Source organism: Trachemys scripta, chromosome 18 (genome assembly GCF_013100865.1).
Source record: "Trachemys scripta elegans isolate TJP31775 chromosome 18, CAS_Tse_1.0, whole genome shotgun sequence".
In the NCBI taxonomy this organism is placed as follows: Eukaryota; Metazoa; Chordata; order Testudines; family Emydidae; genus Trachemys; species Trachemys scripta.
Window position 1 is genome coordinate 805,208 of NC_048315.1, and position 25,260 is coordinate 830,467.

A 25,260-nucleotide genomic window follows, 5' to 3' on the forward strand; every position below is an offset into this window, starting at 1 on the left:
GGGGGGGATCTGTGTGTATATGTGGGGGGTGCCCATGGGTGGGGGATCTGTGAGGAGGAGACCCTCAGCAAAGTAACACTAACACAGGAGATGTGGGCGATGCAGGGGCTGCCACAAGGCTGTTCGGGGTGGGGGAGAGGCCGGGGGGCAGCGGGGCTGGATGGGGGAGAGGGAAGCAGCGACACGTGGTGTGTGTGGGGGTCACTGGGCTGGACGGGGCCCACGCTGGGGGCGGCGTGGCCTGGCTCTGGTCACTGATGTGTTGGAGCTTGTGGCCAAGGCCTGGGGTCTGCGATGGATCCGGGGGCTGGGACGAGGGAGGAGGTGGCCCCTAGCCTGCAGCTTGGGAAACACTGGCCAGGGTCTGGGCCTGTTGGTGCCCCTGGGGGCTGTGCCAGCCCTGAGCCCCCGGGTGCCGCCCCCTCCCCTTGGGCCAGCCCTTTGCCCCCCTCCTTGTGCTGTGCCAGCCTATTGGGTGTAACTCTGAAGATACCAGCTGGGAGTCTGAGGCCTGGTCTACACCTGAGACGTAGGTTGGCCTGGCTACATGGCGCAGGGCTGTGCGTTGTCAGGGCGAGTGACCCCTGGAGCTGCAGCTCGGGCGTGGCTAGGAGCCTTCTGTCCATGGCTGTGGCCAGCGGTGACTCGCGGCTGGAGCCCTTTATAGCCACTGCCTGAGCCTGTGCCGCTTAGTGCGAAGCCATCGAACCCCCGCCCCTCACTCCCCAAGGAGCTGCCGCGGGTCAGGAGAGAACTGCAGTAGGTGAGGGGTTAGCACGACAGAGGGCCTCGTTAGTGCCTGGCTCGTTAGTGCCTGGCTCCTCGTACCATTAATATTTATAGCTGGTGCGAATGTGGAAGCTTAGCTTGGCCGCTGCTTCGGCTGGCCCTTTTCACCCAGCTGCCTTGGCTCCAGACGTGACAGAAATAGCTCCTTCTGCCCGCAGCAGCGCGGCGTGGGTCTGTGCCAGGCCGGCGAGCTCCCCCGCACGTGTGGGAGCAGCCCTGTAGGACTGCCGGTCGCAGAGTCCCAGTCACGCGGGGAGCCTGTTCGGAGCCTGCCCCATGCCCAGGGCGGACGAGATCCTAGACAAGTTGGGGGCCCTGTTACCTCACCAAGGGCGACTGGCCGGCGCCTTTGGAGCCAGATGCCAGGTTGAAATCTGCTTTCATCACCCCGTTGGGGCTCTGTGCGTTCCTGGTCCTGCCTTTCGGCTCCAGGGGGCGTCGGCCACCTGCCAGCGCCGGGTGGGTCAGGCACAGGGGGAGGGAGCACTTGGCCCTGGCGCACATGGATGACGTGTGTCTTTAGCCAGACTGCGGAGGAGCCTGTGTCCCACGTGAGGAGGGGGCTGCGGCGTCTCCAGGAGGCCAGGCTGGCTATAAAGGCTGGGAAGTGCAAGGTGGGGATGGCCGAGGTGTCGTGCGTGGGCCTCAAGGTGGGAAACGGCTGCCTGAAGCCAGAGCCAGCCATGGTGGAGGCGACCAGAGACTGACCTGCTCCCCAAACCAAGAAGCAGGTCCAGGCCTTTATGGGGATGGTGGGACACTGCTGGAGATTTGTACCCCACTTGAGCTCTCTAGCAGCCCCATCACGGAGCTATGTAAGAAGGGCAAGGTGGTCTGGACTGAGCAGTGCCAGGGGCTGTCTGGGCTCTGAAGGAGGCTCTAGTCAAGGGCCCAGTGCTGGTGAGCCCAGACTTTGACAAGCCTTGTGGCGTTCACAGACGCCCCAGACGCAAGGCTGGGGGCGGTGCTGATGCAGGCCAATGCGAAGGGGGAGAGACCCCCCCATCCTGTACCTGAGCGGGAAGCTGCTGCCCCGTGAGCAGAACTATGCGGCCATCGAGAAGGAATGCCTGGCCACGCGGTGGGTGCTTAAAAAGCTGCAGCCGTATCTATTTGGGAGGCACTTTACTGTGTACACTGACCACTCCCCTCTGACGGGCTGTACCAAAGAGAGGAGCTAATGCTGAGCTCCTGCAATGGAGTCTGACCCGCCAGGATTATGAGATGGAGGAGGTCCATGGGAATGCAAAGGTTATAGCCGATGTTTTGCCCCGGAGAGGGGGGCCTGCACTTCCCCAGGCCATTAGCTGAAGGGACCCTGCTCCGTTCAGACTCGAAGGGAGAGGGGGGGATGTGACGAAGTGGGGAGTTTTCTTAATGTTGTGTATGAGTATTGTGCGTGCCTCGGTTTCCCTGTGAATTGCATGTCTAACCAGGCGGGGGATGGAAAGACGTTGATCTTTGCTGAGATCCCTAGAGGATCAGATGCAACTGTCGCTGGCTACTGGGGCCCAGCCAGTGGCCAGACAGTTTGTCACTTCTGTCGCTCGGACGGGGAGGGGTCAGAACATTCACACCCCCGAGTGACATCGGTTTTGCCGACATAGGCTGCATTGTAGACGTGGCCTAAGCCAGGGGAGGTGGCAGTGGCAGGAAGATTGTGGCTTGTAGCCACCCTTTCTCAGGCTTGGCTGGGGAGCCTGGCTAGTGCAGGGGGTGCCCTTCCTCTTGGAGTCTGGACTGAGGCAAAGCCCTAGCGTGGCGCGTACCAGGCGGGAGCGTCCTAGGGCTGCCAGCTGGCTGACTGGGCCTCGCACTGAGCAAAGGGCCAGGAGTCATGAGACCTGGTTCTTCTGTTAACACGGACTTGCTGGGAGGCTTCGGATGTCGCTGCCCTTGTGGGCTTGGGGTCCGGGTCGTGCTCTCGTTCATGAAACCCGTCTGAAGGAGGGACACACACATGCTGTTTAACAAACCCCCTTCACCCCCAGGTGGGCTCGTCCTTCCCGCCCCATGCGGGGAGCATCTTGCACTACCCTTGGCAGGGTTTGCAGGGGAGGGGCTCTGGAAAGCTCCCACTCCGCTGTGCACAGAGGTAGCACTCCAGTTAATTGCTAAGCAGGAGCATGCCCAGGGACCGCGGGAGCTGGCAGCGCGGGCTGGCTCGCTCCCCATGCCTTGAAGACAAGGATTACAATTCAGGGAAGTGCTCCAGTTATGCTGGGATCCCAGGGCCCTTTCTTCCGGCACTGCTTGCGCACCCCATGTCTTTGTTTCAGGTTTATCTCTGTTGTGGAGTTGACATCTGTTAAAGGATTCTCACTGCGTCTGGCTGCATTAGTGACAGGAATCGCCAGCGCCTGTAGTCACTACAAATGCCCCACCAAGAGGAGCCCGGGACCCCTGCCTATCTGTCTGTCTCTCATGGTGCGTCTGTCTGTCTGTCTGCTCCGCAGCCATGCTGTGAGGGATGGGGGGGTTCTCAGATACTTCTGTTACCCACATTGCTGGGGCTCCGAGCCCCTCGAAAAGCCCCTTAGTCTCTCCCTCAGCAGGGGGCAAGTCTAGCACCTGGCACCTCCCACTTGTTCCTGCCCACAGCGCTCATCCTGCCATGGCTGAGCCCTGGGGCTGCTCCCAGCGTGGCAGGAGAGGGCCCCTCAGGCCCTCCTGTGACAGCGTGGAGCAGAGTTTGGGATTCTCAGTGAGGTGGGAGCTGCTGCTGGGGTGGGCGGGGAGCAGCTTGCAGAGCACAAGAGGGAAAGGACCCAGCAGCATGGAGCCCTGCAGGAGGGCAGGTGCTGTGGCCTGCAGCCATGCCCTTTGGGTGAGCAGCTAGAGTCAGCCCCGTAAAGGGGTCTGGGAACTGGTGCCGAGAGAGTGGTGCAGAGTCGTGAGGGGTGGGTGCTGGGGGTACCTGAGCCGTGCTGCCTTCTGGGGGCTGGATGGGGCTAGTGTGCCGGGGTCGGCAGACAGGGGAGGTCCCCCTCAGCCGCGGCGCTCTTTGGGCTGGATGTGAGGCAGGGGGCTGGGTCCCGGGCTCCCTTTGAACAGACTCAGATCCAGCGCTGTGCGGGGACCCCGGTGCCCTGAGCCTCGGGCTGCGGTGGTGGCAGGGAGCGGGGAGCATGTGGGCTGGGGGCCTTGGAGCAGTCTGTGAGGATCAAAGGCTTCTCTGCTGAGACAGTGTGAACACAAGCGCTGAATGCTGATCATGGGGGCTGACAAGGAAAAGTTAACCAGGAGCCTAAACAAACCAGTGCATCCAGCACAGGGCACTGGGCCATGGAGCAGTGCCTGGGCCCCGCTGAGCTCTCAGCCACCGCAGGGCTGCCATGGTGAGGGCTAACTGCACCATTGCCCCATCAGTCTGTGTGCATCCCCTCCAGAGGACCGGCCCTGAGCCTTCATCCAGCGGATGCTACGATTCTCCCGCTCTGACTGGGCACAGCGCCCTGCGAATGCCCAGCCTGGATTGCGCGGCCCTGTGGGAGCCGTGACCAGCAGCACCAAACACCCCAGCTCGGAAGAGCGCCGCTGAGGGCTGTTATCACAGCACGACTCTGTGTCCATAGCCAGGTAGGGCCAGCTTATCCAGACACCCCGCTGCTGGGCTTTGGGGGAGCAACCTACACCCCGGCCTCCCTCCTTCCCCCCTGCTCTTCAGAGGTTGCCCTTGTTTTCTCCCTCAAAGCTTCTGGTCTGCCAGGGTCTCCAGACCCTGCTTAAACCAGGTTATGTCCCCAGGGGGCAAATGGATTGATCGATTGTAAAGCCAGAAGGGAACATTGGTGGTGTAGTCTGACCTCCTGCACACCCAGAGCAGAGATTGTCCTGAATTCGTTGGTGTCCTTCAGAAAATGGCCAGGGCTGGAGAATCCCCCAAGACTCTTGGGGAATTGTTCCAGTGACTAATTGCCCACTGCTAAAATCTCACCCCTTATTCTAGTCTAGACACGTCCGGCTTCAGTGTCCAGTCACTGGCTCGGGTTGGACCTATCGCTGCTGGGTTGCAGAGCCCATCATCGATGTTTGTTCCCCATCTCGGTACTTAGAGACCGTAATCGTCACCCTGACCCTTCTCTCCAAGTTAAAAGACTGAGCTCCTTGAGTCTATCACTGTAAGGCAGGTTTTCTAACCCTTCAATCTTCTCATGGCTCTTCTCTGACCCCTCTCCAATTTATCAACGTCCTCCTTGAACGGTGGGCACTGGAACTGGACTCAGGATTCCAGCTGCGGTTGCACCAGCACCAAACACAGAGGTAAAACAACCTCCCTGCTCCTTCGGATCCCCTGTGTGTGCTTCCAAGGATCATGTTAGCCTTGTTGGCTACGGTGTTGCATGAGGAGCTCATGTTCAGCACCTGTCCGGTGCGACTCCCACATCTGTTTCGTAGTCCCTGCTTCCCAGGAGAGAGCCCCCAGCCTGTGAAGACGGCCTGTGTTTAGATGTAGGACTTTGCATTCAACCATAGTGAAACTCAGATTACCGAGCGATCCTGATCACACTGTATGGTGACCTGTCCTCTCCATTATTGCCCAATCCTTGTCTCGGCTGCGAACTTTCTCGGCAAGGTGTTTGTCGTCTTCCAAGTCATGGATGAAAATGTTAAATAGCGTAAGGACAAGAACCCATCCCTGTGGGGCCCACTAGCAACACACCCGCTCGATAATGGTGCCCTGTTTACAGTTCCATTTTGAGACCAATCAGTCAGCCAGGGTTTAATCCGTTTAACGAGGGCCATGTCAGGTTTGTATCATTCTAGTTTTTTAATCAAAATGTTGTGTGGTACCAAGTCCAAGAGGTACATCTACTCAGCTGACCAACCAGCAAGGGCAGGGCCTGGTCTACAGACCCAGCCTCACGCTACAGGGCTGAAAATAGCAGGGAGACATTCCAGCTGGAGCTGGGGCTCTGCAGCCCCAGGGGGGCGGGGAGCTGTCAGACCGTGAGCCCCCCCAGCCCCATAGCTATTTTGTGCCGTAGCGAGTGGCTGAGGCTATACCTGGGATCCGAGATGTCTGGGTGGCTCTCCGAAGGGCTGCCCGAGTTCCGCCCTCCTGTCCGTCCGCCCTGCTGGAATTGCTCCTTCGTCATCATGCAGCACCAACGCGCACAGTCCGACAGAGGACTGTATGGTATCCTCACAATACAGGCTTCTTCTGTGCCCGCCACAGGCGCACTGACTGGTCAAGTGGCACTGATCCGGGAAGGAACGACTTTCCCCGGGAAAAGCAAAGGGGGCAGCACATTGGGGTGCCAGGAAAGCTGCAGTAGCCCCGGTGTTGGGACGCCAGAGCACGTGCTGTGTAAGCTCTGGCCAAGGGAGATGTCCCGGCCATGGACTCTGCGCCTGGTGCAGGGCTGCTTCTGCCACCCACAGCCGGAGGCATCCGCTCTAAGCCACTGCTCCCTGCTCCAGCACAGCCCTCCTGGTAGCCCGAGTGCTGGGGGGCGGGATGGAGACCCTTAGCCTTCGCCGTCCTGCTGCTGTCCGCTCTGGCTATCTGGAGGGGCCTGCACTGTCATGGGGGCAGGAGAGAGGGATGTCTGAGGCTCTCCCAGTGCCAGCTGTGGGGAAGGGCCCAAGTGCGAGAGTCTGTGGGGAGAAAGGGGCTGGTGGCTCAGACTGGGGAGCATGGCTGGGGGATCCCTCCCTGCAGCGTGAAGGGGAGGGGGCTTGCCTCTCTTCCGATGGGCTGGGACTCTGAGATCAGGCTGCAGCTGTCCCTCTTGTGGCCCCAGAGCCTGGCCCGTTAGGGCTTGGCTGTGCCCTGGGGGACCGTGAGCTGAATGAAGACACAGTTAGCCCAGTACCGCAGCTGCCTCCTGACAGACTGAGCATAGAGCTTTGAAATGTATAGCACACTTACAGAATTGATTGGTGCAAGGCCTCGTTAATTAGTGTTAATAGGTTTGTCTTTGTTATCTACTTCCTAACAAACTGCACTTCTCCGTGCAAGGAACAAGAGCTATGCCCAGAACGGCTGGAGCGAGAGCAGAGCCTGCAGCGCTCGGCACCCTGAAGACCAGCTTAAATGCGGGCACCATCACTGGTCTCAGTGCTGGGCTGCGTTGGGCCGGGCCCGGGGCAAGGTTGTGGGATGCTGGCCCTGCTCGGCCAGGCTGTGACCCTGCTGGGCTTGGCCATGACTGGCTGGGCTGGGCCGGGCTGTGACCCCGCCGGGCCGGGCTGCCCGCAGTGCTGTGAACGCCATGCGGCTGTGGCTGAGTCGAGGTCTCTGTCGGTCGCCGGCCGGGCCGTGTGTGGGAGCTGCGGTGTCCTCAGCTCGCTGCCGTCCTGCGTGGGAGCTGTGTGCTGCGGCTCTGTTCCCGCTGAGCTGGCAGGGCTACTGCCTGCTGGAAATCGCATCATGATGTTATCTCGGAAAGCTCCAAATTGGGCTGTTTATCAGGGCTGATGTGATTTGGTCGCGGGGAGCCGTCCCTGGAGCGGGGGGGAGCGTGCGGGTCAGCCCTACAGGAGCGTGGCCAGGCAGCTGCTGGAGAGGCCTGCCTGGGTCCCCACTCAGGCTGGTGGGTGCAGTCGCCAGCCAGGATCAGCCCCTGCGCTGCGTGCCATGGGGAGCTGTGTGCCCAGGCCGAGTGACCTGAGAGCCAGTGCCCTGCTCTGGGGGCCAGCATGGGCTCTGGGCGGGCGCTGGAGCAGCTCCTCAGATGGGCTCTTGAGTCTGTTAATAAGCTCCAAGCGTTAGGGGCTGCGGTTGCTAATCCCTGTCTCTTCTCTGTGTGACCAGCTCCTGGTAATCACAGGGGACCCCAGCAGTCCTGATAGGAACCTGGGCTCCCCAGCCCCCTCCCCGGCCATCGCTCTCTTAACACACTGGCCTCTCTGAGCAGGCAGGAGACCAGCTGCAGATTCTGCTCTGGGGCTGGGGAACTCCATGGGCCTGCAAAGTTCCCATTCACCTCTAGCCTGGGAGGGGTGGCCCAGCCCTGCTGCTCCCTGTGTTGCTGGGGCAGCTCGGGGGTGCTGCTGGGCTGTCGGCTGGTGCTCCCACTGTCCCAGCCCTGAGGGGAGAGGGCCCCAAGGGCTCTGCATGGGCAGAGTAAGCCTGGGCCCCCATGCAGCACAATCTGTGGAGCAGCACAAATATTTCCTGATGGCCCCGGGGTCCTGTAGTGCTGGATGGCAAGTGGGGCGGGAGAGGAGAATTTGGCCTGGGATGGGCTGGCTCCTTTCTCGAGGGGCGCAGGGGCTGGGGGGCGATGCGTGCGTTCGCTGCGGCGTTGCGCGCGGGGGCTGGGGGACGATGCGTGCGTTCGCTGCGGCGTTGCGCGCGGGGGCTGGGGGACGATGCGTGCGTTCGCTGCGGCGTTGCGCGCGGGGGCTGGGGGACGATGCGTGCGTTCGCTGCGGCGTTGCGCGCGGGGGCTGGGGGACGACGCGTGCGTTCGCGGCGGCGTTGCGCGCGGGGGCTTGCCCTGGATTGTAACGGACTGTGCCCCATAGTGCCCCTCGCAGCTTGCCGGACTACGGGGGAGCGGGGCCAGCAGCTGGGAGCGCATGTTGTGTGTTAGCAGTTGGCCAGCGGGGCGGGGTGGGCAGCCCGCAGCCCTTGGGTGGGGTGAGCCTGGGGCAGGGAGCTGATGCATCTTGATGGGCATCCACTGTCCATCCGTCCCTCCCCGTGCGCTGGCTGGAGACTCCAAGGGGGCCAAGCGAAGTCGCGTTGTCCCTGGTGGGCAGTGAAGAGTTAAGCGTCTCAGGCAGGGTCTGCGCTTGCTGGGAACGTGGCCTGGCTGGCGCGTGCGGAGCGGCAAACGGCTTTGGCGCAGCTTGAAAGGCCCCGTAAACCAGAAAAGGGAGATAATGAGGAGCAAAAAAGCTTCTGACAACTGGCTTGCGTCTGAAACACTGAGATGCCTCAGCCAGTTGGTGCGGCCTCCTGGGGCCTGTCGGCCCTCCCAGCCCGGGGCTCCGCGTCAGACACCAGGGCGGCTGGGCTGGGGCAGAGGTGCTCCCCACCCACCCACCCAGGTGGAGCCAGGCTGAGCGAGCGGCCTGAGCTCGCTAGCACTGTGCTGGCCAGCAGTTACCCTACAGCCGGGGCGCCTGGCTGGAGAGGGGCTGGAGGGATTTTCTGGGGCACTGCCCACTTCTCCCTGGCCCCGGAGCTGACAGCAGCTCCTGCCCTTGTAAGGTGTCCCTGTGCGTGGCCCTGCTGAGTCACGCAGTGCTGTCCTATTCCCCAGGCAGAGCTCGCCGATGGCATGGAACTGTTCCCAACGCGCGATGTGCTGTGCAGGGGACTTTAATTACCGTCATTAACTGCACAACAGCATCGTTAAGAGGGAATGAAGTTCTCACTTCACTGGAGATGCTGCAAACCCCTGTGCGGGGAGTGATGGCGCAGGGAGGGGATGGTACCAGGGGAGGGGGCGAGTCCGGCCCGGTGCCTTGGGCTCTGGACCACCAAGCCCAACACTGGCGTTGTGGTGAGAGCTCACTCCCACCTGTGGCAGATCAGTTCTAATCACACCCCGCCCTGCCGCCCCCAGGGTTCCCTGGGCTCTCCTCTCCCTCGGCCTCTGTGTTCCCCTCTCCGGACTTGCCTTCTATTGTGCACTGCCTGGCTGGATGGGAGCAGCACCGGGGACCACTACACTGTGCAGCTCCCATGGTGAGGGGTGAGGCCGGGGTGGGGACCAACCCGGGTGGCTGCAGGGGTCTCCGGGCCCCTCGGGGACACCGGGCCTCGAGACTCCTGCACACAGCAGAAATGGCAAAGGCTTCTCTGGCCCAGCTCGCCCAGTGCAGGCTCGTCCTGTGTGTCGAGGCTGGCGCCCGTCGGGCAGGCTGCCCGAGAGGGGCCTCCATGCAGGGCCCTCGTGTAGGTACCAGAGGAGCGACCCCCCCCCCCCGTGTGGGGAGGAAGGTCGGGGGCTCTAAGCAGGAGGGCGATGGAGTGGGGGTGCAGAGCCAGGGCTGCTCCACCTGCAGGGAGGGTGATGGGGTCATGCCAGCAGGACTCCGGGCGGCCCCATCTCGCAGCGTGACCCACTTGCAGCCTGCAGATGCTCTGGGGCCGTCTCGGTGCCAGGCTCCGCGCACAGACTGTAATTGCCCAGCTGCAGCAGCGCTGTTCCGAAGCCGTTTGCAGTAAAATTGCAAGCTCGTTATTTTAATTACGCGCAGCCTGCCTGTGCTAATGAAGTTGGAAGCCTGTTAATGTGGCTTGGTGACGAGCTCCCCGCTAATGAAATGCATTTTTCTCTGGCTCTCCAGTAGGGAGTCCACTGTCCAGGACCTTCCAGCCAGCACGTGCCGGGGGGATGATCCCAGTGAGGTGTTTGCACCCTGGAGCCCATCACAGCCGAGCTCCCGTGCACGGGGGGCTGTCGTGTCTCAGGGCCGGTCCCTGGCCCTCGTGCTGCTGCTGCTTGAGGCAGCGTTTAAACCTCCTCTTTCGGGCGCCTCCCGGCTGGGGAGTTGGCAGGGAAACCACTGCTGCCCAGCAGCCTGGCCCCAGGCCCTGCCCCTGTGCCTGGCTCTCCCCTGCTGTGGGGTTCAGGCCCCTCCCGGCGCTGTGCCTGGGCGCCCCAGGCAGGGCGAATGGGCCTGTACCTTGTCATCAGCCACTAACCCACCATATACCCTGCCCATGTGTGTTAGTTCCCCAGAGCCTCTGCTCCCTGCCCCCCACCTTCCCCATGCTGTCAACTCCTGCACCAGGTGCCCAGCCTCAGGGGCTCTCCATGTTCGTCCTGGCCTGGCTTCCTGTGTCCCCGTCTGGCTACAGTGCTGGTTCGCTCTGACCCTACCTAGTACACCGAGGGAGAGGCCCTGGCGGCCACTGGGGGAGCAGGACGGACTCCAGGCCCCACCCCAGCCTGCAGTGCCCCGTCCCCCCTTTCTGGCCTGGTCCTCGGGAGCCCCAGCTCCCAGTCACTCTCAACGCTGTCTCCCAGCCTGCCTGAGCAGCAGAGCCCAGGGCCCCGATTAGCATCAGTCACAGTGAAACGTTAGCGCTCGGCTCCAGCCGCCCTGGGCACCGCTGGGAGAGACGGGCCAGGTGGAGGTGTACGCTCGCTGGCAGAGGTGGTGCTGGCTGCTGGGGGGCGGCGGAGGAGAGGGGGCCATGCCAGGGCAGGCTGCTGAGAAGGGATGGGGCAGCGGTGCCCTGGGCGTGGGATGGGAGCTCTAAACGGGTGTCTGGAGCGAGCGGCTGGTCCATACGCAGTCAGCATTGGGGGCAGGAGTGGCCAGCCAGCCTGTCTGTTCCGGGGCCAGGGTTGGGCTGACTAATTTCTTGGCCCTGCTTTCCAGCGTTGGTTGGCCAACTTTCCAACCGCGCACAACCGAACACCCCTGCCCTGCTGCTTCTCTGAGGCCCCACCCCGCTCACTCCATCCCCCTCCCTCCGTCGTTCGCTCCCCCCACCCTCACTCACTTGCTCATTGTTACCGGGCCGGGGAGAGTTAGATTGAAAACCGGACACCTGGCAACCCTAGCCAGGGCTGCGTTGTCCGAGTGGCCGCGGGCTGCGCCTCGTCGCCAGCCCAGGACTCTGGGTATCTGTTGTGTGCTCTGGTTAAACCTCTTTTCTGCCTGAGCGTGTTGGGTTGGGTGGCTGCTTCGTGGGTCTGCGTGTTCACCCCTCTGCTCCCAAGAGTGCGCTGAAGTTCACCCGGCCACGCTGGCTCCGGGGGGCACCATCAGGAGCTGCTTTGGGGACTGGAGTGAAAAGCAGAACTGCAGTCAGAGCGGCGGTGTCAGGGCTAGTGGCCGGCCCTGGGCAGCAGGCTGGGCTGGCCCTGTCCTGATGCATGTAGCTCTGAGCTCCCCCTTCTCCTCTGCCTGGAAATCCGCCCGGGTGCCCTCGAGGCAGCATCCCCTGAGTTTGGGGTTGTGGTGCACTCGCCCCCATGCCGGTGTGCGGGGGTCCCGGGGTCCCGCTCGGGGCAGGTCTGTCTGTGCTGAACGGGGCACTTTGCAGACGGCCGTTGGGAGGAGATAGGGACTGAGGGGGAAGAGGAGAGGAATGCGCAGGCTGGGAGGTTTTTCACACTGAGCTGGAAGATGAATAACCTTCCCAAGTGTTCAATATTCATGAGCTCCCTGCTGAGTGGGCGGGAGAGGCTGTGCTGGGAGGGGGTGGGACGACTGCTCTTGTGGCCGAGAGCAGTAGGCTCCTGGCAGGTGGGTTGACGCTCAGTGGGGTGCCCTGGCCCACTGCCCTGGGCCCCAGGCCTGGCATAGAGCAGGTGCTGCTGGCGCCGGTCGGAGGGCGAGAGATGGGTCAGCTCTGCACTGAGTCAGTTCAGGTGGATGCTAATTGAAGTTTCCTTCCTCTGTAGCTGGATGAAAGGCTTGGGCAGGCGGTGATTGAAACAGCCAGGGGAGCCTGTGGCACTCGCCTGGGATCTGTCTTGGGAGATGGTTATTGCTGTTCTCCGGCTCCAGCCGCCAGCAGCTGGCCCCAGGCTGCAGCCCCCATGCTGGGCCAGGGCACAGGGTCCTGCTCCCCTCCCACTCTGAGCACGGGTGAGCGAGACTGGCCTTACCCACCTCGCTGGGCCATGTGCCCCCTCCTGCCGCTGCACCCCCAGCCCCATAGCCATGTCCTGCTCCCAGGCTGGGGGTGGGACTGAGTACTCAGGGCAGGTCCCCAGCCTGCTCCCCCCCTCCTCTGGGAGTCACAGAGCCAGGGTTGGGGGGGGCTGGGTACTCAGGGCAGGTCCCCAGCCTGCTCTCTCCCCCCCCCCCCGTTGCTGTTTCACTTTCTTGCTCTGCACCCCCAGGGACTTCCTCTGGGGCTTGGGCCAATTTGCATACATTTTAATCTATAAAAAATTAAGCAGAGCTGGCAGCCGCTCTGAGTCAGACCTCCCCATCCAGAATCTCAAGGAGATGAATAATTTCCCACTCTCCCCGCCCGTCTGATTCATGTTAATTTCATCCCCGCTTATTAGAGGAGGCGCTACGAGTCCGGATTGGCTGGGGGTCGAGAGCCACGTACTGGAATCTCTGAGGCTCCCTTGGAGTGAGGGGCATCCGCTTGCTGGGTGCCCCCGGCCCGGCACCCCTTGTGCACGCTGTGGGGGAGGGTGGCAGTTGTTGCCCTGTGTCTGGAAGGCCGCAGTCCCCTCGCTGCGGGAGCTGAATGGTTCAGGGCAGGGGAGCTGCCTGGAGTCTGGGCCTTCGCAGCGTGACACTGTGTGTCATTGTCCTTCTACAGGCTGGTTTGACGGTCGCTAGCACCCTGCCAGGCCATTCTGGGCTGGGGCTGCAGCGTGCCAGCCAGTAGAGGTGGGGCCTCCGTCAACTGGGAGGTTCCCTGCAGAGGGGTGTTTGTCCCCCAGGCAGGCGGAGGGGCTGCCCCAGGCCTGGGGGCTGCTGCGTGTGCAGGGAAGGTCTTGCTGAAGACGCGATCCCTTTCCCTGCCCCGGCGCTGACGGATGCAATCGAGCTTTAATATTCAGCACGCTCTGCGATTTCTCCCCCCCGCCATCTGGCCGGATCTGCCCACAGTTTCTATTCTCGAGTGGTACGTAGCTCCCTGCCCTGCTCTCCAGGCGGCGTTCGCAGTGTGGCGTCGTGCTGGGGGCTCTGCCCGAGCAGCCTGGGGGCCGGTGCCTGCGTGAGTTTGATTGGGGTTGTCAGTGAGTTGCTCTGCTCTGGAGAGCTGGGCGCTCAGGGTCCGAGAGCCCCCATGCTGTGGCCTGTGGGTTGGATGGGACAGCGAGAGGCACCCTGGTTCCTGGGCTGTCACGGCGTCCCACCGGGGCTGGGTGACTTGGAGACTGCGCCTCCGCTGCCCGCACTTCCCCGTGGGGGCCTGGGAACGGCCCAAAGGACTGGGCTGTCGGGCCCTTCCCCTGGGCCGCTGCTGGACCCCGTGTGGGTCTCGGGCCATGTTGCAGGAAGCACCACAGCTGGCCCCTTGCTGGCTACCTAAGCAGAGCCGTCCAGGAGCAAAGGGGCTACGCAGACTGAGCCCCTCACTGTGAGATGGGCCCTCCCGATGCGTCTCCTTTCCCAGCACGGGCAGCTGAGCCCTGTCGGTGAGCCAGCCCGCTGCTCCGTGTGCTGCCCATGTCCCAGCCCGTGGGGCAGGCGAGGCCGGAGGACCTGGTGCAGTGAGATACGGCCCAGACAATAGGAGGAGAGCGGCTCCTGCAAGTGCTCAGTGAAACCTGATGTAAATAAGGAATTAGCATATGGTTTAACCAGCCCCTCCAGGCGGGGGCTTTGTCATTACAATACCTGCTTTCCTAATTAAAATACCACAGCAGCTCCCCGGGCATGCAGCCAAGCTAATAATCCCTGGACTGGTGCAATAAAATACCTACAGAGGTGGCACCTTTAAATCACAGAGCATCCTCTGCCTCTGGCACTGGGCCTGTCACAAGCCGCCCCACCCTGGCCTCGTGGGTGCCAGCCGGATGGTGGCTCTTCCTGGCGGGTTCTGGCTCTGCTCCGGCTGTGTGGGACCGGGAGCTGGGCACGCTTTTCCTCCGCGGAGGCTCGTTCCAGGAGCAGAAGGCGAGTGCTGACGGGGAGCTGTGTGACTCACACTTCTCTCCAGGTGCCACCTAAGCAGCAGATGCTCCTCTAATGGGCCAGTGCCTCGTGTGGGCCAGTGCCTGGGCTCCTCTGTGAGAGGGAGAAGGGCCCCAGTCTGCTCCCCACAGACACAGGAGTGAGGTGCCGTTGGCATGCTGGATGCAGGGCTGCGGGGCGCCTTGGGTATGCAGGCTGAGCAGGGATGGGGTTCAGACCCTGCCAGCAGTGCCAGGCGTGGGGCAGGCATAGTTGACAGGAGTCATGCAGAGGTGAAGCCAGCGCTCTCCCTCGGACACATGGACTTGATCAAATCTGAGCCCCTGCTCCAAGTGGGGCGGTGGCCTGGGACGGGATAGAGGGGGCCAGGGCTGGGATCCTGGGAGCGGCTCTTCCACGTGAATGGGGGTCTGTCACTTCCCACTCGGGCTCACCCTGGCCGCTGCTTGGCTCTTGCTGCGCTTGTTCCAGGAGGCTCGTGTGTCCCCAGGATATGCTGGTGGGAGACGGACAGCGCCTCGCCTCGCCTCTCTTCTCCCTGTCCTGGTACGTTGGGAAGCTGGCAGCGTAATATCTGATGAGCAGATAATCCCCTGAATTGCAAACAGCTTTACCCAATTGAAGGGGCGGATTACCTCTCTCCAGTGTAATCATGGTGCCGTCTCGGGGAGTAGCCGGTGCCTGTCCTGGTCCCCTGCTGGGACGGGCTTGCAGCGGCTGCAATCCATGGCAGGACATGCGGGTGCCTGGCACATGTCCCTGCCCTGCTGTGCTGCCTTGTACGAGGATCGAAGGCAGCAATGCCGGTCCGGGAATGGCCACGGGGAGACGCTCGCCTGGAGCGGGCTCTGCTAGGGTCAGCTGGGCTCCGAGGCTCCTGTGGGCCCAGACCTCCCTCAGGCCATAGCACCTGACCCCAGCTCCCCCCGTGTGAGCCCCTCCCCGTCCTGCTGCCAGGAGCCCAGCGCTGGGGTCAGGGGAGGCCCCTTTCTCATCCTCCTGTTGCTGAGCTCCTTGGCTCGGGGCTGAGGGGAGGGGCTCCCCGTGCCCTGGGGGGCTAGTGAATCTCCCTGGGGGGAGGGTCCGCACGCCAAGCCAGGGCAGTGGCGTTAACGGACAGGCCGTGGCACACCTTCGTGGTTTCCTGTGACTCGCTGAGGCCGGCTCTGCAGTCAGACTGGGCTGAAAACGAGCCTCCAGCCAGGCAGGTATCGCCCCAGCCTCGAGGCCACCTGGTGCATCTCTCCCTACCACTAGCCCAGCGCTGGCTCCACGCTGCCCCTCCTGCCCTCCCCACAGGTTCACCGGTGCCGAGGTGGTGGTGATGGGAGACGTGACGTACGGTGCGTGCTGTGTGGATGACTTCACGGCCAGGGCCCTCGGGGCGGACTTCATGGTACACTACGGACACAGCTGCCTGGGTACGTACCCTGCCAGTAGAGCCCTGGGGGAAGGGGGCTCAGGGGTGTCTTGGTGCTGGTGCCTTGGGGTGTTCTGGGTCAGGATCAGTACAGAGGAAAAAGCCAGTGTAAAACAGGCCAACCCTCCCGCCCACGGAACCCCAGGCTGATCCCCCCCAGGCCGATCCCCATCCAACCCCCCCCTCCAACCCCCAGTCCCTAGGCTGATCCCCCCCCCCAGCCCTGACCCCCAGTCCCCAGTCCGATCCCCCCCAGCCCCGACCCCCAGTCCCCGGGCCAGGCTCCCCTGCCCCTGAGCCCATGACCCGGCGAGCCCCCGAGCCCAGGCCTGGCCGTGCCCAGGCAGCAGTCTCAGAGCTGAGTGGCACTGGCTGCAGTCTGTTCATGTGGCAGCTGCAGCCCGTGAAGGGCCGGGGTCTGTGCAGCGGCTGATGTCAGTGGTGAGGGGCTCTCTGCAGCGGGCAGAGAGGTGTGAGCTGCGGTGGGGCTGGGGGATCTTGGAAGCAAAGCGGATTAGTTAGAGAGCTGGCAGGTGGCTTCTGCACTGGGTGGAGCAGGCCCTGGTGTTGGGGGTGGGCAGTGCAGGCCCTAGCGGGGAGGGGTTGAGGGAAGGGCAGCATGGGGAAGGTGGCACTGGGTAGGAGGAGTGGGAGCAGAAGAGTGGCAGCGTTGGGCAGGGGGTGGTGGGGCGGTTGGTGCTCGCAGAGCCCCTGCATTGTGTGTGGGGAGCTCTGAGCCCCGGGCAGAGCCCATCCCATCTCGGCAACATGCCAAGCGCCCTTGCAGGGCGGCAGGGAACTGCAGACGGGCCCCAGTCCCCTCTCTGAGCCAGTCCCCAGCTTAGTGGTGAGTCCATAATCTCCTGAAGAGCGAATCTCTCCGCTCTGGCCCAGAGCGGCTTTGTTGTCTGTTCGGCCAAGCTCCCTGTTCTCTGGCCACCGTTCAGGCTGCGTGAGAGGAACCTCTGCTGCTCTGTGGCTGGGGCTCTCTGGCTCGGAGGCTGTGCCGATGCCCGGCAGAGCCGGGCCATGGAGGGCCTGGCAGGGAGCAGAGGCCTGCGAGTGCAGCACTGGCAATGGCGTGTCTCAGGTTCTCTCTCGCGCCCTGCCAGGCTGGTGTGTCCAGGAGGCGTTAGGACAGTGAGGGGTTTGTCCTTCGCATGTGCTGCAGCATCCGTGTGGCTGAGCATTGGGATGCTGGCTCCCCAGCAGCTCCTCCTGCAGCCGCCCAGGGACGAGACAGCATCCCCGCTGCACCCGCAGGCCCCCTGGGTGGGGAGCTTGGAGGGCCGGTCGCCCACCTCACCCACTCCTGAGCCTTAGGAGAAGCGAATGGCAGCCTGGATTCTCTGGGCCCCTCCAGCCCGCTCAGCTCTGTCTGGCCCTGCCGTGCAGGGGGTCCCCAGGCTGCTGGGGCCCTGTGGGGAGCCCAGCCTTGCAGGATCCGAGCTGTGGCTGTCTGTCGCTCGCTCCCATGGGCACTGGGTGGTGCCTGCCAGGAGGCTGCGCTGTGCCCTTGGGGGCACTCGGCCAGCTTGTGAGCTCCCTCGGGCCATGTATTGAGCTGGGCTCCCGCTCTGTGGGGAGGTGCTTGCTGCCCGACAGGCAGGCTCTGTGAACAAGACGGCCAGCTCTGCCCAGCCGAGCTGCAAGCCGCGCCGTGTGCTCCAGGGGCTGGTGGAGGGGCCCAAACCGGCTGGGCGCGCCGAGGGGAAGAGCTCCCAGCGGGAAAACACTGGTCTATTCACATGGAGACATTTGCCGTAGCCTCTTCTGCACCAGCACCAGCCGGAGGCTCCTGTCGCTTTGGCCCGAGCTAGGGAGACTGGATAGGGCCCCCCAGTGGGATCCAAACGCCTCCCGGGGGGGGGTGTCAAGCCTCCCTCCTGGGCTGCTGCCGTCCATTGCACAGGGACCCCTTGGAGGCAGCATTGCCCAGTCTGTCCCCCTCCCCACGTCTAACTCTCTCTGCCCCCCGCCTGTTGCTGGCCTCACACTCCCTGCTCATGGTGGCCTTTGCCTCTCCGGCGCCTGGCTTCCATGGTGCAGTGCACAGCGTGGGACCGACCAGCCCCCTCCTGCTGCTGCCATTAACCGTGGTCCTGGCGAGGGGGCTGCAGCCCCCGGCGTGATGACGTTACAGCCCACTCCAGTCACAGGGTCTCGGCACAGGAGTGATCCCCAGGTCCGAGCCAGCCCTGCAGCGCTGTTCCCTGCTGCATGTGCCGGACGCGTGGGCCTGGGCGGGTCCTTTAGATACTGAATGCCCAGGCCTGGGGCGAGGGCTGCATGACAGACGAAGGAAGCCCCTGGGCAGCCCTGCCCTGTCCCCAAGGAGCTGCTGCTCAGAAAACGCCCTCTCGCCTCCTGCCTGAAGGGAAGGGGGAGCGTCCCTGCACCTGGGCGGGGCGGGGGGGGACGACACACATGCTCTGCCAGCCGCGCCCCACTCCTGGGGCACTGGGTGTTGTGTGTTCAAGCTCCAGAACCGTGAGGCCACCGGGCCTGCAGCGCCTTGGCCCAGGACAGGGACTGGGGACGGCTGGATGCACATTGATCAGTGACTCCTCCCTGGCCCGGCAGGCAGGTCGGTGCTCTCCCCATGGGACGAGGGGGAAGAGTCGGGGCCAGGATTAGAACCCAGGAGTCCTGAGTCCCCGTCATATGCCCATTCTCCATCTCCGGAGGCGCTGGTAGGGGAGGGTCCCCGTGCAGTGGGGCTCTGCGCCTGCGAAGCTCCTTACCCCAGTCCCAGGTGCTGGGCAGAGGAGTGGGAGGGGCTGTGCTTGTGAGCAGGAGCCAGGGGGTCTGGTGGGAGCCGGAGCAGAAGGGAGTGGAGGCCTAGGGGAGCAGAAGAGGCGGGTCTGGCTGGGGCTCCCTGGTCTGGGGCCCCTGCTAGCCCTGCTCTGGTGGCAGCGGGGGCCGTAAGGGCTGGTTTAAAGGGCAGGCGAGGAGCGGCTCTGCGCTCCCTAGGCAGAAGGGTACTCTGGATTCAGTTGCCATGGAAACTGCGCTGCTGTCCCAGATGCTGCTAACTTTGAAGTCCACCCAGGGTGGAATCAACCCAAAAATAACAATAAGACATTTTGGGTTTTAAGGTGGCTCTGTGGAATTGTTGCCCCAGATAACGGAGGGCCGGGCAAGCCTGGGGCAGACGGAGCCCAGCTGCAGGAGGCCACCCCCTGGCTCGGGGTGGGTGGGCTCTGCTGCCCTTACCCCACTGAGACTGGCCTGGGCCTGACTGTCTCTGCTGGCGTGGCCAGAGCACGTCTGCCTGCCCGGCTGTGCTGTGTGCCCCAGGGGCCCTGCTGACACACTCCCTGGGCATTTACAGTGCACAGCAGAGCACCCCCGCCCGCCGCGCCCTCCAGCATCCGTCACCCACGACCCTTCCTGTGTGTCCTTGGCATGGGCGGGGGGGCTTTCCAGAGGCTCAGGCCCCGTGCCGTGGGAGCTGGGGTCTGGCTGAGTCCAGAGCCGGTTCTAAGCCCCGGTTCTGGCTCCCTGGGACCAGCTCCCTCGCTCCCAGAGCGCTCTGCAGTCCAGTCCCCACCGGTGGCAGGTCAGCCCAGGCGCCCCGCCCAGAGTGAGTCCTCCACCTGTCTCTGCGTCGTGGGCCCCAGATGGGGTAGCCTTGCTGGGAGGTGAATTTACAGGGCATAGAAATGACTTGTAATAATCACATTTCTTATAGAATATTGCAGGGTTGAAAAGTGAGGGTCCCAACCCACGTCCGGGGGGTGACCGCAGCGATCAGTGTCCATCACTGCAGTATAGGAGCGAGGGTCAGGGGGAGACGGTGTCAGTAGCCGGGGGGCGTTAAAACTCCTGGTCTGTCCTGGCTGTTAGATTAACGAACGGTGAGAAGAGAAGCACTCGGGAGCAGGAGCTCACGCGCCGCTGCTGCCTGCCTGGGCTCTCCTGGTGAAGGTCCCCAGCCCTTTCAGGGAAATGCAGCCACTGCTGGAAGGGAGCACTTCTTCCTGGGCAAGCAGCTCTGCACAAGAGAGCCAGTGGGGCTGGCTCTGTGCAGTGCAGCTGCTGGCCATGCACCCCGTGTTGCATTCCCCTGGCTGTTCGGAGCAGAGCTGTGCTCAGGGGTGGTGCCCGTAGCAGGCTGGTGACCCTACCCCTGCAACGGTTACAGCGAGTTCTCCCTGGCATTTGTGCCCAGGCCTTTGTGCCATGCCCCCTGCTCTGTGAAGGACAAGGGCACATCTCCCTCTGTGGTCCTGCAACCCCTCCACAGCCCCCCCGGAGGGAGTAATTTGGCACTTAATTGTGCTCAGGGGAATGGCACTGAAATGGGCAGTGAGCACGGAGCTGTGGGTCGATGCGGACCCCATGTTCTTTAATTATTCGCTTAATTGTGGTGACATGGGCTCCTTAGCATGGAGGGTAATTAGATTTGTGTTCATCGATTCCCTGGGCGGCCGTTCCCCGGAGAGAAATGACCGAGTGCTGCTTTCCTTTGCCTGCCAGCGCTGTCCCAGCTGCGTGCTACACGCCTTGACCTGGCCGCGGTGGGCTGGCGCTGCCATGCCACGGGACTCGCGCACCATCTCCTGGCTAGCGCCGCGCCTGGGCCCGGGAGCCCTGCCTGTGACACCTTCCTCAGTGTAACAGCACCGGGCAGCGAGCCAGGAGCCTCTGAAAATGGGGGCAGGGGCTGCCTGGTGGCTTCTGCAAGCCAGTGCGGTGCCGCTGAGTGGGGGCGGCCCCTCTCCTTACGTAATGGTGCACTCAGGCCCTGGGGGGACGGTTCAGCAGCTGGGCTCGAGCTCCTCTCTGGCTGCTTCCCCAGCCGGTGCCTGCGTGGGCTGGGAGGTGCTGCAGGAGGGATGCTCCACTGGCCCTGTGCCTCGGCTCCTGGCCGGCGGGGCTGGGGGCAGCCAGCTAAGCTCACGCTCTCTCTCCTTGGCCCTAGTTCCCATCGACGCCACGCAGGGTGTGAAGATGCTCTATGTGTTTGTGGATATCAAGATCGATACGTCCCACTTTGTGGAAACTGTCCACTTCAACTTCCCCAAGGGCGCCTGCCTGGCTCTTGTCAGCACCATCCAGTTCGTCTCCGCTTTGCAGGTGAGACGGCCGTGGGGCCGGGCTGGCTGCTGGGCCTGGGGCCTCACACCAGTAACAGCCTGTGGGCTCTTTCTTTCCCACGCCCCACAACCAGCTGCCTCCCAATGCCTGTGAATGCAGATAAGCAACAACTTCCCGGAGCCAGCGCCTGGTGGCTTCCAGGTCACCCTGCTCCCATGCTGGGTCCTCTGCAGGTAGCCCAGGCCAGAAGCTATTGGAGCAGCGCCTGTCGTACCTGCGGCGCAAACTCTGGGCTCCCAGGGCTAATGGGACTGGGTGGGTTTAATAAGGAGCACAGCAGGGATCATGAACTTCCCGTAATTGACAGCTCTCTCGCACGTTCCTCTCCTTGGCAGTTGCATTTGTATCAAGATCCATGTTCAGCCTGGAAATCAGGCAGTTGCGGGGGCCTCCACACCTAAGTGGGGAGATGCTCCTGTCCCGGGGCGGGGCTCATGGGCGCGGTGTCAGGATGAAGGGAGGGGAAGGGGAAGAAGTTGCTTTTCTCAAACCATTTCACTCTGAAGGGCCCTAAAATACCCGGCACGCCCTCCCTGCTGAGCTGCAGCCCCCTCCGGGTGGAGCTGCAGAGCACAGCGCTGCATGTGCCCGGGCAGAGCAGGGTGCCTGCCAGAGCCTGTGGGGGTTTACATCTGTCAGGGGAGGGGCTGTGCAGGGTGCACACCTGTTGGGGGGAGGGGCTGTGCAGGGTACACACCTGTCGGGGGGTTGCTGTGCAGGGTGCACACCTGTCGGGGGAGGGGCTGTGCAGAGTGCACACCTGTGTGTCTAGTGGTGTCTCTCTTTCTAGCCTCAGCGACTGCTCAGAGCCGCCAGTTCCCCTCTAATGAGTAGCTGCAATAATATTCTCCTGCCATAATGTTGATCAAGTGCTTTGTAATAACTCTGATCAATGTTTCATGGCCATCCCCCCGCCCTCCCGGGGGAGCCAGCCCTGTAAATGTCAGGGCAGGCAGAGAGCACTTGGCATTTTGCTGCGACACTGGTAGTGGCAGGGGAAGCTCCGGCAGCCGCTGGCAGGTCTGGCTGCGGATTAGCTGCTCCTGGTGAATGGCCGGCTCAGCAGGACGGGAGAGATGAATGAGCCTCTTGAGCCGTGTCTGTCTAAACATGGGGTCATTGAAGCGTTAAACATTTTCTCTTGTATTTTAATTGATGCGTCTGCTAGCGGCTCCCAACGTCTGGCTCACGTTCCCTCGCCGAGGCAGGGCCAGTTCACTCGGCCAGGCGAGTTCTCGCTGCTCCGGCCGGCCCCAGCCCTGCCTGGAAACCTCGCCTCTGCCACACACACACCCCCTCCATCCCAGGGCCCCTCGGCTGTCCCCTGGATCCACGGAATGCACTGCCCTCTCCTTCGCCATGGGCTGGCGGAGCCGGCTGCTGGGGGCTGGCAGGGGCCAGGGACACAGAGTCTGAGGGCGGAGGTGTGATGAGGTGGCCTGGGAACACGCTATGCTGCCCCGTGCAGTCAGTCAGGGGCTGTATTCCAAGCGCACACTGCTGCGCCGTTCCCTCCCTCTCCACCTCCCGCAGCATCTGGGGCAGTTTGTTCTCAGCCCAGCCCACCCTGAAGCTCCGTCCTCCACGTTTGGTATCTCACCCCATGCCTCTTCCCCACAGGCGGCCTCCCAGGTGCTGCGCTCTGAGTACAAGGTCAGCATCCCACAGTGCAAGCCGCTCTCCCCAGGTGAGATCCTGGGCTGCACCTCTCCCCGCCTGGGGCCGGACACAGACGCCGTTGTGTAAGTACTAGGGTTTATATAGCTCTGCTTCCTTGCAAACACTTCAACGATGAGTATTTTTAAGTCCTCTAGTTCAGGCGATACAAAACCTGTGCCTGGAGCAGGCCTCTTCCCCCAATTTGTACAGCCCCATGCGTGTCCAGGAGCTATGGAAACCTCGGCAGAGCCTGGGGTTCCCTGCGCTCCAGGTGCCAGGGGGGTGGGAATCTGGCAGAGCTGGGTCCCTGTGCTCCAGACCTGGGGGAGACAGGACCCACCTGGCAGGCTCTGCACAGAGTGGCTTGTGCTTGTAACGCAGAAGGAATAATTGAGTCGTAGATCAGACTAGATAATAGATGGAAAGGCGGGCAGATAATTGGAGAAGACGAATGGCTGGGCCCCAACATCACAGCACCATTAATTTTATTTAAGGACAGCAAATTAGAGGGAGCACTTCGCTTCCTATCACCTAATTATTTTAGGTAATGGAAATGCTTAATGTACTGTGAATACAGTGAGCTGCAGAATAAATAAATAAACGACCCCAACCCAGGGGGAGCCCAGGCAGAGCTGTGCTGGCTGTGCCCTCAGTGGCAATCCGTGTGTGGGGCAGGTGACCCACAGCTCATGCTGCCCCTTGAACCTGCCTGGGAGCTTGAAGTGGGACGGGGTGGTACCCACCCCCTTGGGTTAGCACGCGCAGCGACTGAACGGCCTGTGTCGGGATCGCTGGCCCGTTATGCGGGGAGGGAGAGGGCTGGGGTGACTCTTGGGGTGTAGCCGGGGGCCTGTTCCCGGAGGCCAGCTTGGCGTGTCTCACCCCAGCCCACAGGCGGATGCTGGCCCGTCCGTGCACGGCGCGTGGGATCCTGCTGACCACGCAGGGCTGTGGGGAGGGGAGGACCCCTCACACACACCCCGTCCTTCCACACTGCTCTCTGGCAGGAGCCCAAGCTGGGCTTGCTGCTCTTCCCTGGTCAAGTTCACCTCTGGCAGGCCCCAGCCTCCCTTCCTCCTGCCCGGCCTGGGCTCCAGGCTCCGCGCTGCGCTGCTCCTCTCTCCCCAAAGCCTCGGGAGCGCCTGGTGCCCGTGCTTGAATCTAACGCCTCAGAGCCGGCACAGAGCCATTAGACGTCTTCTCCAGGCCTCCTGTGACTGAGTGACGGCCCCTCCGACTCGCTGTGCTGCAGCTGCCCCGAGTCCGGGCTGGCCAGCTCTGGGCACGTTGCTCTAGGGTGGCACAGCGGGGGCGGCTCTGGTGGGTGCTGTAGACAGCGTGGTGAGCAGCACACAGGAACTGCCAGCACCGCCCAGAGGGGCTTCCTCTATCCCAGTCACCGGCTCCAAAGGAGGCAACAAGAACCACACACACACCCCAGGGAACAACTGAAGAGTGGCGTGGCCACGTGGTCTGGGGTGGGACACGCACGATTGGCTTCATTTCCTGAAGAGGGCTTGGCCTGGGAAAGTCTGGGGCACGTTGCTTAAGGGGGTGTCCCCCATGCCTCCTCAGCCAATGGGCATCTCAGGCCCTGGCTCGAGGGCTCGGAGCTGTCCAGTAAATCCTCATTCTGCCTAAAGGAACTAGCCATGTAAATGCCTGATGCTTACCGCAGTCCTGCGGAGCTCCTGCCCCAGTCATGTCTTGTGGCAGTGAGTTCTGCAGACTAATCGTGGGTTTCCTTCGATCAGTATTAGATGTGTTGCCTTCTAGTTTCCCGCCCTTTCAGGGAGGGGGATTCAGGCTCCACACCATGTTCATGTAGATCAGGGCTTTTCAAGGCCAACCCCCTTCCCTGGCCCTGCCCTCACCTAGTGCTGGAGAGAAACTCCAGTGGCTGCAGCTTCTGGGCTCTTGTTCCATTGCAGATGTGGGTGTCCAGCTGCTGCAGGTGAGGCCCAGCTGTGGCACTGGCTGTTGTACCTGCGCGACTCCACAGGCTCCTGTCTGAGTTGTTATTTTCTTATTTAGCCCCGTCTCTGGGGCTAACTTTTCCAGACAAATTAGCTTTGATCTTCCAAAATGTCATTCTCCAATTAAGGGCAAAATCTAGTCAAGTTTTACGTCTGAATTCATTTTCCAAGCCCTCACTCCATTAGGGCAGCTGAATGAAAGGCTTTGAAATGTAATTGCTGACTTGAAATCTGATTAGAAATGGAAGCAGAAATGTCTCTAACCAGACGTAACTACTGAGCAGCTCTGCGGCTGCACATTGACTCACCCTCTCTGCCCCAGTCCAGCAGCAGGAATCCATTTTTGGGTGGAGAATGGACGCCGCTCCTGGCTCCAGCAGGGGGCGCTCACCCAGGCAGCGGTGGTGGAGTGCGCTGGCCGGGGGGCGGGGAGAGCCCCAGGTGGAGTGGTAGGAATGGAAATTGCGTTGTTTAAAATACTCTCCTGACTCATTTCCCTACCTGTGGTACCCAGGAGACGGGTCAGTGTCCCGGGCTGCAGTCTCACTTTTGCCCAGGTGCCACTGCATCAGTGGGGCCAGCAGGGGCACATTTTGAAGTGCCCAGGCGGCCGCTGGGAGTACAGGGGGGGCAGCTTAGCATGGCTGGGTTCTGTTCCATATGGAGGCCTGGTCTACACTTAAAACTTAGGTCAACATAGCTACCTCACTCAGGGCTGTGAAGAATCTACACCCCGAGGACCTAAGCCCCAGTGTGGACGCGTCCAGCGAGCTGGCTGCCAGC

At 62.5% G+C, this 25,260-nt stretch overlaps 1 protein-coding gene across 1 annotated transcript in view; it reads left to right on the forward strand.

The window, feature by feature from the left end:
- DPH1 (diphthamide biosynthesis 1) overlaps window positions 1–25,260 on the forward strand; it is a 52,685-nt gene that overhangs the window by 15,866 nt on the left and 11,559 nt on the right. Inside the window, exons 4-6 of the mRNA XM_034752602.1 lie at window positions 15,619–15,740; window positions 20,667–20,821; window positions 22,463–22,584. Of these exons, the coding sequence (XP_034608493.1) occupies window positions 15,619–15,740; window positions 20,667–20,821; window positions 22,463–22,584 (399 nt within the window). The remainder of the gene's footprint in view (window positions 1–15,618; window positions 15,741–20,666; window positions 20,822–22,462; window positions 22,585–25,260) is intronic.